This window comes from Anastrepha ludens, chromosome 6 (assembly GCF_028408465.1).
Source record: "Anastrepha ludens isolate Willacy chromosome 6, idAnaLude1.1, whole genome shotgun sequence".
Lineage (NCBI taxonomy): Eukaryota > Metazoa > Arthropoda > Insecta > Diptera > Tephritidae > Anastrepha > Anastrepha ludens.
This window is the reverse complement of record NC_071502.1, coordinates 180,833-193,633: the sequence shown is the minus strand read 5'-3', so window position 1 is coordinate 193,633 and position 12,801 is coordinate 180,833. Positions and strand designations below refer to the sequence as shown.

Here is a 12,801-nt window from a genome sequence, read left to right as displayed (position 1 = left end):
TCGGGAGTTCGAGTAGTCTAGTATCTGCACCTCTGCGAGACATAGTGTTAAAAAAAAATCTGAAAAAGAAAATTTGTATTGTAGTAGTTAGTTTCGTACACTGCTTTTATGAATGATTTGTGCTCTTTCAGTCCTCTTTGTCCTCTTTCAGTCACTCCTTACTGTATAATTTACTTAATTTTGTTCCTGACCTCCTATTTTTTTTTTTTATAAAAATAACCTGTCCTGGCAAGTAAAATTTGGCAAGCTTTTGCAAATTCTCGTATCTTGTTTTTTCTATGTCTTCGGGTGTGAAGTTCGTATTTCTTCCGAAAAATATGTCGACTGGTCTGCGTAACTGAGTGAATGGAATGGTTGTATTCGGATACTGCCCTTTCTAACAGTTTCTCAAAATTTCGATGTCCCCCATTATCCTTAACACAACGCATTATTTCGCTTAAGGCGGAGTGGAATATTTCCACTTGGCCGTTAGCCTGACTCTTATATGGGGGTGTAGTATAGACTTCGATGCCTAATTCATCTTTCATCATAAATTTCATTGAAATGGAATTTAACGATGGGTCTTTATCGATTACTATTATTTTCGGAACGCTGAAGAAAAATATTATATCTCTTAAGGGTCTCCTAACATCCTCTATGGCCCTACTATCTAATATTCTTGTTACTGCATATTTCGGAAATTTATATAATGCAGTCATAACTATCTTCCCTTCTGTTAAAAAGATGGACAGTGTGTCCTGGGAAGGTTGGCAATGGGGTTGCTGCTATTTTTGGGTTATTAGTTTTACCACGACGGTATACGAGATCTACCAGAAAGATGGGGAAAAGTAATAGTCAGCGATGGGCAATACTTTCAATGATAAGCTTGTAACCATTTTTATACTTTAAAACTATTTCGGTCTGTATCATATACTTCGTAATGACACTCCCCAAGTAGCACTAAAGCGCCGTTTTGATACCATTTTGAGACCTCCAACGGGCAGATATCTGCAGCTAACCAGAACTGTTGATGTAATGGAGAAAGTTGAAGGGATTTAGGATCGAGTACTGCCCCAGGCTGTCGATGAAAGGAGCACCCAGTGGTCTTAACCGTCTAGCTGCCAAACCCAGACATTTACGGAGAAAGTGTTCCAATGTCCGGTAAACACACGGTACAGATTTTTCCCACGTTCCAATCCAGCCTACTTGGAACGATTACCCTGGCACGAACCTCAAACTAGAGCTTGCGGATAGAGAGATCTGTACGAAGTTCAAAGAAATGCGGCGTTAACTGTCTAAAAATGTTACCATGTGTCTAGGTCTCTGGAGACAGGCCGCCATCCTTTAACCTGATTGCACTTTGAGCAGGGACGGAAATAACGGGAAAGTCGAGGGGAAGTAAGTGTAAAACGACATTAAGAGCAGTACTGGGGCAAGTTCTACATGTCTCGGTGATGCCAAAATAAACTGTCATTTGCACCCTCCTCACTTAGTGACGTTATAGCCTTTCCTAAAAGATTCCCACCAAACCAGACATTCGTACGTTAATAGTGGCAGAACTACTGCGATGTACACCTAAAGAACGAGTTGTCGCTTGAGTCCCCATTTATAACGTAGTCAATCACTGATTATTGTCCAAGTGCGTTACTAAAAGTGTAATTATAGTTGAAGCTGTGGCAGAAAAACGTATTGTTTATTCTTAAACTATTTGAGTACAAAAATTTGTTAGTAGCTCGTCATTTTCATTGATAACATACTCGTTAAAACGTTGTTTTAATAATTTGGAAAATACAGAATTGTGAGCCAAAGGAATTTACGTTATTTAAAACTTATTTCACAATTATTGCAAAATTTCTCCTAATATTTTAGAGCAGAATTGAGGACGGCTTCCGGATATGACAATTCCATTATCACCGCTTTAAAGTTGTCGTTTAGCATGAGGGGCACAGAAAAGTGGTCGAAAACTTGAAAGCCATGCGAAATGACTTGAAGAAATTTGCAAATGTCGAACAAAAAAAGCTATTGTATATTTAATGTTTTTTTACTATAATCTAATTTTCAATTTGTTTTAAAATGTTCCCTTTGTGTAGATAAAATCGATTGTGTACTCATCGAAGCAAGATTATATGTAGTCTGAGTGATACTACTTAACAAGGAATATTGTGAACTTTTATAAAAAAAAACATAAATAATGACAATTTTAAGCAGTTATTTTCGTTGGAAAAGTTATTCACAACATTTACAAGGAATATTGACATACAGGTAAAATTCTTAAAAGTATGATGACACTTTTCGCTAGATTCCAACGTTTACTTATTTTAAATATTGCTCACACCGTTACCACGAATATCTTCAAGGTTTCGGAAAACTTGTAAAAATGCTCTAAAAGAATTCTTATCATTGCACACAGGATATTTTTATTTTGCCAAATTTTCGGAAAATGTATACTTTAGTCTTTAATCGAATATGATTCCTTTAAAACTATAAGTTAAAAAAACAACCAACCTTTCTAATATTATTAACAATGAAAATATTGATTATAATTGTCAAGCCTTAAAGAAAGTTGTTTATCTTATATATAAAATAAAGTCAACTTTTTGTGTGTGTTCGCTAACCGGCCGTTTCTTTGCACCGAATTAAACCAAACTTACACACATTGTTAAGAAGGTATTGATGATGGTTTCCGTATAGTTTGGATACCTACTGGTGAATAGGGTTCGAGATATAGGTCAAAACGTGGACCCGGGTAACCTTCGGATGTGTATGTACAATATGGGTATCAAATGGAAGCTGTTGGTGAATGCTTTAGTTCAGAGTATTTTTCATGCCGCTCCGTGACTAGGGTATCAATATGGGTATCAAATGAAAGCCGTTGATAAGTGCTTTAATACGGGGTAATTTTCATACCTATTGATGACTAGGGTCTCGAAATATATGCCAAAGCGTGAACCAGCCGTGTCTTTGCACCGAATTAAACCAAACTTACACACATTGTAAAGTAAGTATTGAAAATGAGTTTCGTAAAGTTTGGTTGTAATTCGGAACACTGGCAACGCGTACAGCGTTCTTTTGAACCAGCCATAATGTCGTTTACTTTTTTAACGCTTAACTGTCAAATTGACAGTGTGAGTTACAATGTGTCAATATTTCTTTCTGATTTGTATGCCATAAGGAGAAGACATAAGTGCAAAGTGTAAAAATTTTTTGTGAATTTTATTGTTAATTTTTTTGGAGTGGACTTTGGAACAGTGAATAATTTCTTACGAAATTTGAGAATTTAATGTGAAATCCGAATGTTCAAATGAAATTATGTGTTCGTGAAAAAAAAATTTTTTTTCGTGTTTTTTTTTTTTGAAAAATATAAATTGATAATGGTTAAAAAAGCTCCAATGCTTAATAAAACATATAAATTGAAACGAAAAATTCATGGATGATCAGGAAAATAGACGATTGCTTCTTAGTTACTCATTTGCGTTGATTTGAAATTTAAAAACAATCTTCTTTTTTCCTGATTTTCAATTTATATTTTATATTTACTCAAAAAAAAATAGAAAAACAAAAAATATTGTTTATGCCAAAGCGCTTGAATAAAGAATAAAGAAATAAATAATATGAAAACCATATCTTTTCTGTTCTAAACCATATCTATTCTATTTTAGTGTGCCCAGCGAAGCGGGCCGGGTTTGCTAGTAAAAATGTAAAATATAAAACAATCTCTTGTTAAGCTTTATATTTAAACTATATATAATAAATATACAAAATTTTGCGTATCAAAACAGAAAGGTCTACTCGTATGTGTTATAATATCCATATAAAAAATATACGTAGTTAGAATTTTCTTGTACAATCATTCAGAGTAGGCAATAAAATTGATTATTAATTATATTAAATGAATTATTGAAATATCCAAATTTGTAAGTAAGCCATTCCTACTGCCTTGGATAAATACTTGGTTGACATATGGACATACATTAATATATGCATTTCGTAAAAAGAAGTTCAGTCTAAATACGCCTTAACCTACAAAAAAAAATATTGATTCAGAATTCAAAATTTATACCATTCTCCAATCACTTCATAAATTACTTTTTAACAATTTCTTGGAAATCATTATTATGAAGCTTAGTGGATATAAAATTTGTAATACTGCTGATTCAATTCGCAGTACAAAACTGTTGCCAAAATTTCAACTATATATTTTATGAAGTTTCACCAATTTTGGAAATATATAAAGATGCTTTCCATTTCAATTCAACCGGGCTATTCGGGTAATGTTCTTCAATTTCGATGTAACTCAAATATGTTGCTCTCTGGTCAAAATAATGAGACACGTATTTTTTTGTTCGCCCGAAAAAAATTTTTTTCAAGAGTTATCGGCAATTTTGTTTTTCAGCTCAAAATCGATTGTTTTTAATTATATAAGAAAAAAATTTTTTTAAATGCCCATAACTTAGTCAAAAATGAACCGATTTTAATAATTCTGGGTTCAAAATGATCGTCATTACTTACAACAGCGACTTCATGTAGAAACAATTGCAAAAAAGTAGTTGAAATTTTTTTATTTAGCAAAAAAAAAAAATTTAACTTTTTCGAAATTCAATATTTCAAAAAGTGTATTTTTTTTTATAACTTTTTCCAAATCAAGAGGACACCTCAAACTTCAATTGAGCTGAATGCCCAGTAGCTAAAATGAGTTGTTTTTGAGTAATGAATTTTTGAGTAAAAAACCTATTTCGCACTTTTTGTTTTTTGCAAAATAAAAAATGTTCAACTACTTTTTTGCAATTGTTTCTATATGAAGTCGTTCGTGTAAGTAATGACGATTATTTTGAACCCAGAATCATTAAAATCGGTTCAACTTTGGTTAAAAATAACCAAAACGTCAACACTTTTCAATTAATGTGTCCTTGTAAAATATTTTTGGATTCCGCTAAGTTTTATTCCAACTTAGATGTAGATGGACCAAATCTCATTGGGATATATTCATTGTTAAACAAAGTTTTATGTTGTCGACAAACTGGATTTCATGTACCAATTTCCAGTTCCTATTTTTTATTGTTGTTGTTATTTTATCATATTAAACTAAACTAACTAAACTAACCAAGCATTCTTTTTTTTTGCATTTGTTTAGTTTATACTCTCACATATTATTTTTTAATTTAGTTCTTATATCTAGTTTTTTCTGAAACTTTTTATGATGATGCACTCAAAAGTACAGTGGTTCTCTAAAAATATCATTCGATTTTATACATTACTTAAAGTGAAAATAATATCCGCGGTTTTAATGCCTTCTGTCAGTGGCTTTATTTGCCTTTCGAAAGAGAAATAACGCTACTGTCCATTATTTCCGAGGGAGTTATTACACTGCACTCCACACAGCGCCACATTGGATTGGAGGTTTAATCGGATTACCAAGCATTTGCAAAAATTTTGTGTTCAGTACAAAATTGGCCTGATAAAAAGCATGTTGAAAAGAGGTCTGAAATTGTAAAAGTTAACGGAAAAAGACACATATTTCATCTAAATCATATAAACCTCAAGTTAATTTCGTCATGGAATGTTCAGAGCTTTTTACATGCTCTCAGTTTAAAAACTTAATCCATTAGATATCAAAACAAAAGTACAAATAAAGGGTTAAAGCATTTAAACAAATCACAGCATGGGCGAAATTTCGTTGTAATTAAAATAGTTTAGATGGCTTACATACATATATTCTATGTGCAGTAGTTGAAATAAAATATCTTTATGACATATTTCATTTATACATACATATCCCTGGCAACTGTAATACACAACTAAAAAACAAATTGTGGTATGCTTACGTAAGCAATTAGATTAATAAATAAGGTAACACCACTCAGCCGTTTTTCGTTGAGTATTCGCTAAAGTAGCATCAGCTATAATAAACTCTAATTTTAGTTTTAATTTGATATCAGTAAAAGTATTAAAATATAAGAATCCTGGAATCCTATTTAGATAATACAACGATTTAGCTGATATTATCTTGCCTAATATCAGCTAAATCGTTGTATGTAATGTAATGTATTCGTAAGTCAGAAAAATTGTATTATTAATGCTTTAGAAAATATAGCAAAAGCAAGTATTTCGCTTCTTGATTATGATCAATGAGTACAATGTGGCTTCAGAAATTCATATCTGCAAAAAACAAAAAAATAGAATTGAACCGTGAACATTTTCGTGAGATTATTTTTTTCTACATTCGACGTGAAGTAACAAGGCAATAAAACAACAAAAAACCATTCATTAGCACCGTAAAAACAGGAACAATGAATTATGTCGAACATCAATCACCTTGTGGTAAAAAAGGAGTGTTCGCATTGAATCCCACACAATTTAAAAAACGCCCTAGACACGCGACTGGATAAGTGCTTTGAAAATTGGTTTGCAAAAGTGTATTGATCATCATGGAGAATATTTTGAAAAACAATAAGACCATTTTCAATCACCTATGTTCATTTTTTCATTGTTAAGCCAGGAATAAAAATAGCAACCCTCGTATATAACCGCATTTGTATGCTTTTACTAATATTTGAGTATATCTTTGGACGCCTTAGCGTTAGATTTTAATTGTTTGTTGCATTTTGGCCAGAATATATCTATAGGTGATTCTTGATAATAATGTACACCTAATTCTCTTTTTACTCCACTTTTTTGGGAACGTATCTATCGTGTAGAAAGAGAATTAGGTGTATATCGATTTATATAATATAGTACTAGCTTTAATCCGCGGCCCCGCTCGCGTAGTAGTAGTTTTGAGGGACTCAGGATATGTATATAAAAGAATTACAAACAATAATTTTTTATTAATAACCATAATATTACAATACCCGGCATCCGTTGCTATGCCTCGTTGAAAAAAATCAAAACAACCAATCAGAAAAATATCAAGCAAAATTATTTTTATTAATTTTCTATCTCAAACCGTTTTTGAACTTTGCATTTGGGTCATAGTTGAACAGCTTATGCGGATTATGAAGTCTAGAGTGTGCTATAAATAGTGGGAAATAGGAAAAACTAAGATTTTTTAGATTAAATTTAAGCAAATATTCGATTATTAGTGACGAATGAGAGTGGTGGCGCGGCCTGGGGGCTGTGGGAAGGGAGTTTCATCATAAAAACATGCCTATAACCTTCATTGGGTGAAAATATGAATGTATAAAATTTTTTACGTCATTTGGTGTTGTCGTTTCGTAGTGATGCGCGGACAACGTACAGACATTCACCTTTATAGTATAGATTTACACTTCTATTGAAAATAATTGAATACTGCTTGGCGCCAATACTTTGAAGCGGTTACTAAACAACCAAATATTGTTTACTTGCAGTAATAACTACGATAGGAATCGTTCATTTTCCGAACCAGATTTAACAAGTAAGATTACTGAAAACTTCTTATAAAATATCATTACGTATTAAGCATATTTATATATTGTGAATCGCGTGAAAATGATTCGTGTTTAAAAAATATGTGTCAAATACATACATACATACATATGTACGCATAATAAAAATATTTATCTCTTTCTAATAGATCCATGTAAGCTTTTGAATCGCTTTACCATTAAATATCCACATGAGTATATTTCGATCGATGATTTGAAATTCTTCAGACGAAAGGCATACCCACCGGGTAAGTTCAGTGTTCAATGCCGAATTAACGTAAGTGAAGAAAACTAGAATTGAAAAAAATGTTGATGTATACCTATGTAGCCGTCGTGGCTGAATAGGTTGGTGCGTGACTATCATTCGGAATTCACAGAGAACGTAGGTTCGAATCTCGATGAAACACCAAAATTAAGAAAAAGTTTTTTTCTAATAGCCATGAAAAAGCTCGTCAGCTTGAAACTGTAGGTCCCTCCATTTGTGGAACAAGACGCACGCCACAAATGGGAGGAGGAGCTCGGCCAAACACCCAAAAAAAAAGAGTGTACGCGCCACTTATATATACATATATATATGTGTACTTGTATATGCACAACGCATTTTATTTACATTTTTTCATGGCCGCCCGTTACTACTTACATACATATACATATATATACGTTAAAAATATCCGTTGCGGCTTACTTTGATAATAACATTTACAATAATGATTACATAATCCATTTACTTAGTGTGCATTATGGAGTCTTTTCAATCTGAAGTAATTATTATATGTTAATACGAAATATGTAGAAAAATTGGAAATTTTTTATTCTCAAATATTTAATGGCATCTCAATATTTTTATTTTAGTTTGCAAAGAAATCTGTTCTCGTCCCATATAGTGACAGTGAGTGTGATATTTCTTTCGAAAAAGAAACTTTTGTGAGATATAAAGGTTTCAAAAAGCAAAAAATGTTGCGAAATAGGTCGTTGCTAAGAGGAAGATGGGGTCTTCAACCTAAGCATACATTATGGCTATATAAGGCGGTTATACGACCTATTTTATCGTATGGTTCAGTAGTTTGGTGGAAAGCTCTAAGGAGAGAGTACAATACCAAATTACTCGGCAGAATACAAAGATCAGCCTGTGCATTAACGGTCGGTGCAATCAAATCATGTCATAGAGAGGCTCTTAATGGACTGATACACGTTATTCCAATAGACCTACATATTAAGAAGACGGCAACCATGAGTGCTCAGTCAACCTCGGAGAGGACTGACTTCATCGTCCCGACGGTAACATTCAATAGGAATTTTGCCACTCTCTTTCCATCTAAAATATTATTGATTGTGGTGTTGGACCTGGTATATATTCTCACAGACTTAAAATTGAGAAATATGTGCGTCTCCCTAATACCAGCAGTACCTTCCAGGCGGAAGCCTGTATGCTATTAATCGTAGATTTCTATTTTAAGGGCAATATCGCTATCCTTTCGGATAGCCAAGCTGCAATCCAGGCACTGGGTTCGGTTACAACAACCTCTAAAGTGGTGGAACATAGTAGGAATACCCTCACCACCTTGAGCGAAAACCATAAAGTTACATTAATCTGGGTCCCGGGACATCGGAACATTGAAGGTAACGAAAAAGCAAATGAACTGGCAAGAGGGGGATCTGCCATGAATAACGCTCTTGCAGAATCGGTATTCACACCATTAGGTGAAGTCAAGAATTTAATTTCCCTAAAATACCTCCGAATCGCGGATTGTAGATGGAAAGACTAGACGAAATGCAAAATGCGGAACGTTAAGGCCCACCTACAACCTCAAGCAATCGTCGACATTGATAAACATGAAACGATGGGACGCCTGGAGACTAAAGGCAGTCATAACTGGTTTTTGGTCTATCCGAGAACAAACGGCCAAAATGGGTATCCCTCACAATACATACTGTAATAGTTGTAAACAAGCGGAGAAAAGGGAAACAATCTTCCATTTCCTTTGTGAATGCCCTGCCGTATGGAAGGACAGAATGTTAACCCTGGGCCAACCGCTGTTCGAGAGTCTCGAACAACTGTCTGGCTTAGATGCCACCAACCTAATAAGGTTCTTGAGCCGCACAGACTGGATATAGTCATGCCAGGCCCGTGCGCAGACCCTCAGATTTAGGGGGGGTTCCAACTTTTGTTGCAGTCTGATATGACTTTGCTTGTGTTTATAAATTTATGACACAGTACACGCTTAAGTCACAGTTTTGGATATGATGAATCATTGATTGGTGATAAGGATAAATAATAATCAAAAAATTCGTATATAAATAAATAAAAATTGTGGAAAGTCATGTACAGACAAATTTAGTGCGATAGATCGTGCCATAAATTAACATTTTTGGGGTGTGGGTAATGAAATAAGGCAACAAGACCGGTTACTATCGCGTATGACGCGCAAGTGCGATCAACGAAGAAAATCTGTAAGCAGCAGTTTTGAATGCACAACTAATTTTAGTAATACAAAAGCAAAAATATGCCAAAAAATTTTACAACAAAAGTTGCAAACTTTATTGACTAATTTAGACATATGTGAATATAGCAATATTCATAAGGAATTAAAAAATGTATCTTTAACCTTTGGTAGACCCACTGGGGCAGGACTCACCCCATAAAATGTTTCATAGGTTGTAGTTTGTTTGTTTGTAACACCTGGAAATATCCTGTTAGCTGTATTTTAGCAATTTACCCCCGATTTTACTATTCGACAGTTGCGCCGTAATAGCTATGGTCGCTTATTTTATGAAAAGCTGTAAGTATAAAAACTACATTATGATGCCAGTAGACTCTATTCATAGCTCTATAGAGTCTTTTACTCGGCAAAGAAATGTGTGGGTTCCTGGTGATTGGTTCACCATTATTTCAAACACGAGAACAAATCCAAGAAGTTATGAGTGTAAAGTAATGGAAATTTTGAATTGAAAAACTGGACAAATTCCTTCTTGGTCACTTACGTTAATTCGGCGGTTATGACTCCATATATAAAGATAAGATAAACCAGGCTTTATTCAAATAATTTCAGTGGGTTGTGAATACTACTAACATATTGTACCTCTAATTATTAAATTTCACTCCATATGCATAACTTTCCAAATGTTCTTCCTACACTTACAGACTTCCACACACGGAGCATAATTTGTCTGCAGTCAAGTGATGAACCAGCGCTTCCATTTAGTTCCCTTAAATCTGAGTACAAGCGGCAATTTCGAGATTTAAAATTTTATTTGAGGCCAAACCTTTTAAGACAATCTACATCATTACATTTAGAAGGCTTAATGCAAGATAAATCAGAACATCAGGAGCAATTTCATTGGTATACGTCAGATGACTTAGAATTGTAAGTAGGAACCTAATCAAACTTTCAACGCAAAAAGTTCTTGACTAAACACGTACTAAAACTGCCAAACATTACATTAGTACATTATTTCCTCTCTGTTAATATTATAATTATAATTTGAGGAAATACACGTAATGTAAAAATACATTAACATATTTCGCTATTCTTATAGTATGGTAAATAAATGGTACACGTGCATATGTTTAATGTTTTTTATTATTTATATTATAGCTGCCGTTCAATTCCTGCTAAAAATTCCGAAAACTTATTTATGACCGGGGATATAAATATGGAACCCGAATATCGTTCATCCTATATATCCTACCCAATGGTGGATCGCACTACAAAAATACTACCCCGTGAGGTATTTCGTCTAGATCCCGACCCAATAAATAAAAAACTCCAGCCAACAGCAGAGGGAGCGATTGCCACCAAGAAATCTGTCGATAATAAAATATCACGTCAGCTTGCCGCTCGTAATCTTCAAATGTGCCACCTACAGCACTGTGTCCCAGAGACGAAATACAGCACTAACCCATCTGAGTACAAACACCAATTCGTGCAATTTCCTATCGAGAAAGCACACTCCATACCACAAATAAGTAATCTTAAAATACAAGGTAAATTTGGGGGCGTGCCAGAGTATCAAGACTGTTTTAAAATGTATGAGAACTATTCGAAGAGCGCGCCTATAAAAAAAGTTGACAATTTACGTGTATCTGGTGCTGAAGTGATAGAAAAAATGAATGATAACACTAAAGTGCCAGAGTATCGTGAGAAATTCCGTGAACCACCAAAAAATGTGTCAAAAGAAAAGCCACTTAAAACCTATGACCATTTACATCTAAACGGTCAATTTTCGAAAGATATACCGGAATATTACGAAAGCTTTCGTGATCCGCAGATTAGACAGATGCCGGAACGTGGCAAATGTCGGGAACCATATCTACGCCTCAAAGGTAAAATAGAATTTAACCCCGAATATCGCAACACTTTTTCAGATTTTCCACGTTCACGTCCAATCGTGTGCAAACCAACCTCCACATTTCGTCTACCAACCACATCGGCTATATCCAATTCGGTGGCTATGAAAAGTACAAAAAAATCGCCGTGTCGCAAATTTAAATCATCTTCCCCGCAAAAAATCGAATGTAATGAAGTTGTACCCATTACGGATATCACCATAACCCCGGAGTATCGACGTGCTCATTACCAGTATCAGTTGCGCGAGCGCACTTCTGCGTGCAAACCAAAAGTGGAGAATATAGGGGAAGCTAGCATTGGGCATGCATCCAAAACTAAATATGCATCAATTGTAGCGCAACGCAAAATTTCCGAGTCATCGGACACGTCCAGCAAACCTTTATATATGCAGAAACGACGTACTTCGAGCCATCGCCAAGCAAACATGGGATACCAATATGGCCCAGGTGGACCTACTAGTTGTGCAACGAAAAAGGTGCCAAAATTTGGTAGACGTGCTTCTGTGCTGCAAAACACATCTAATTTGGAAACTGGATTTGGGCAAGATAACGACGAGTCTTTTGTGGTGCTTAATGAACCATGTAAGCAGTCGCACTGGATGAAGAAATCGTGGTATGAATCATAAATAGGCGATAAGTGTATGTGAAATAAATTTATTAGTTGCGCAGTTGTATTAACTTATGTGTAGTGAAAAGTGTGTATGTCTCAAAACCTAAATTTTTATAAATATTAGTTTTACTATTTCGGAGGAGGGTTTTATTCTATTTGCATCAAATCGTGAAAAGAACTTGAGTTTGAGAAAAAATCTTCGACTGATTGCAATTTTAAAATGAATAAGAAATATATTCATTGCTAACAAATCAATAAACTAAAAATGAAAGAAAGTGGTTTTGCATTTTCAGATTGTTAAGAATGTAGGTAAGAATTCATTATGTACGTAATACATAATCGAATATATGTAAGTAGTATATCGTTGGTTCTCCTGGCATAGAACCGTCTATTGTTAAGTAAAAAATAAATGTAGTATTGATCCTATAGAGTATGCTAACTCATTTCCGTTTATTTAGGTA

General features: G+C 34.3%; 1 protein-coding gene across 1 annotated transcript; it reads left to right on the top strand.

Annotated features, from left to right (window-relative positions):
* Nucleotides 1-7,269: 7,269 nt before the first annotated feature.
* LOC128868719 (uncharacterized) lies at nucleotides 7,270-12,518 on the top strand (the record flags this gene model as incomplete). Its single annotated transcript, XM_054111143.1, has 4 exons — nucleotides 7,270-7,372; nucleotides 7,532-7,630; nucleotides 10,525-10,747; nucleotides 10,979-12,518. Coding segments are annotated over 4 exons (1,803 nt in total), but the record flags the coding sequence as incomplete, so codon positions are not given.
* Between the last annotated feature and the right edge of the window lie 283 nt (nucleotides 12,519-12,801).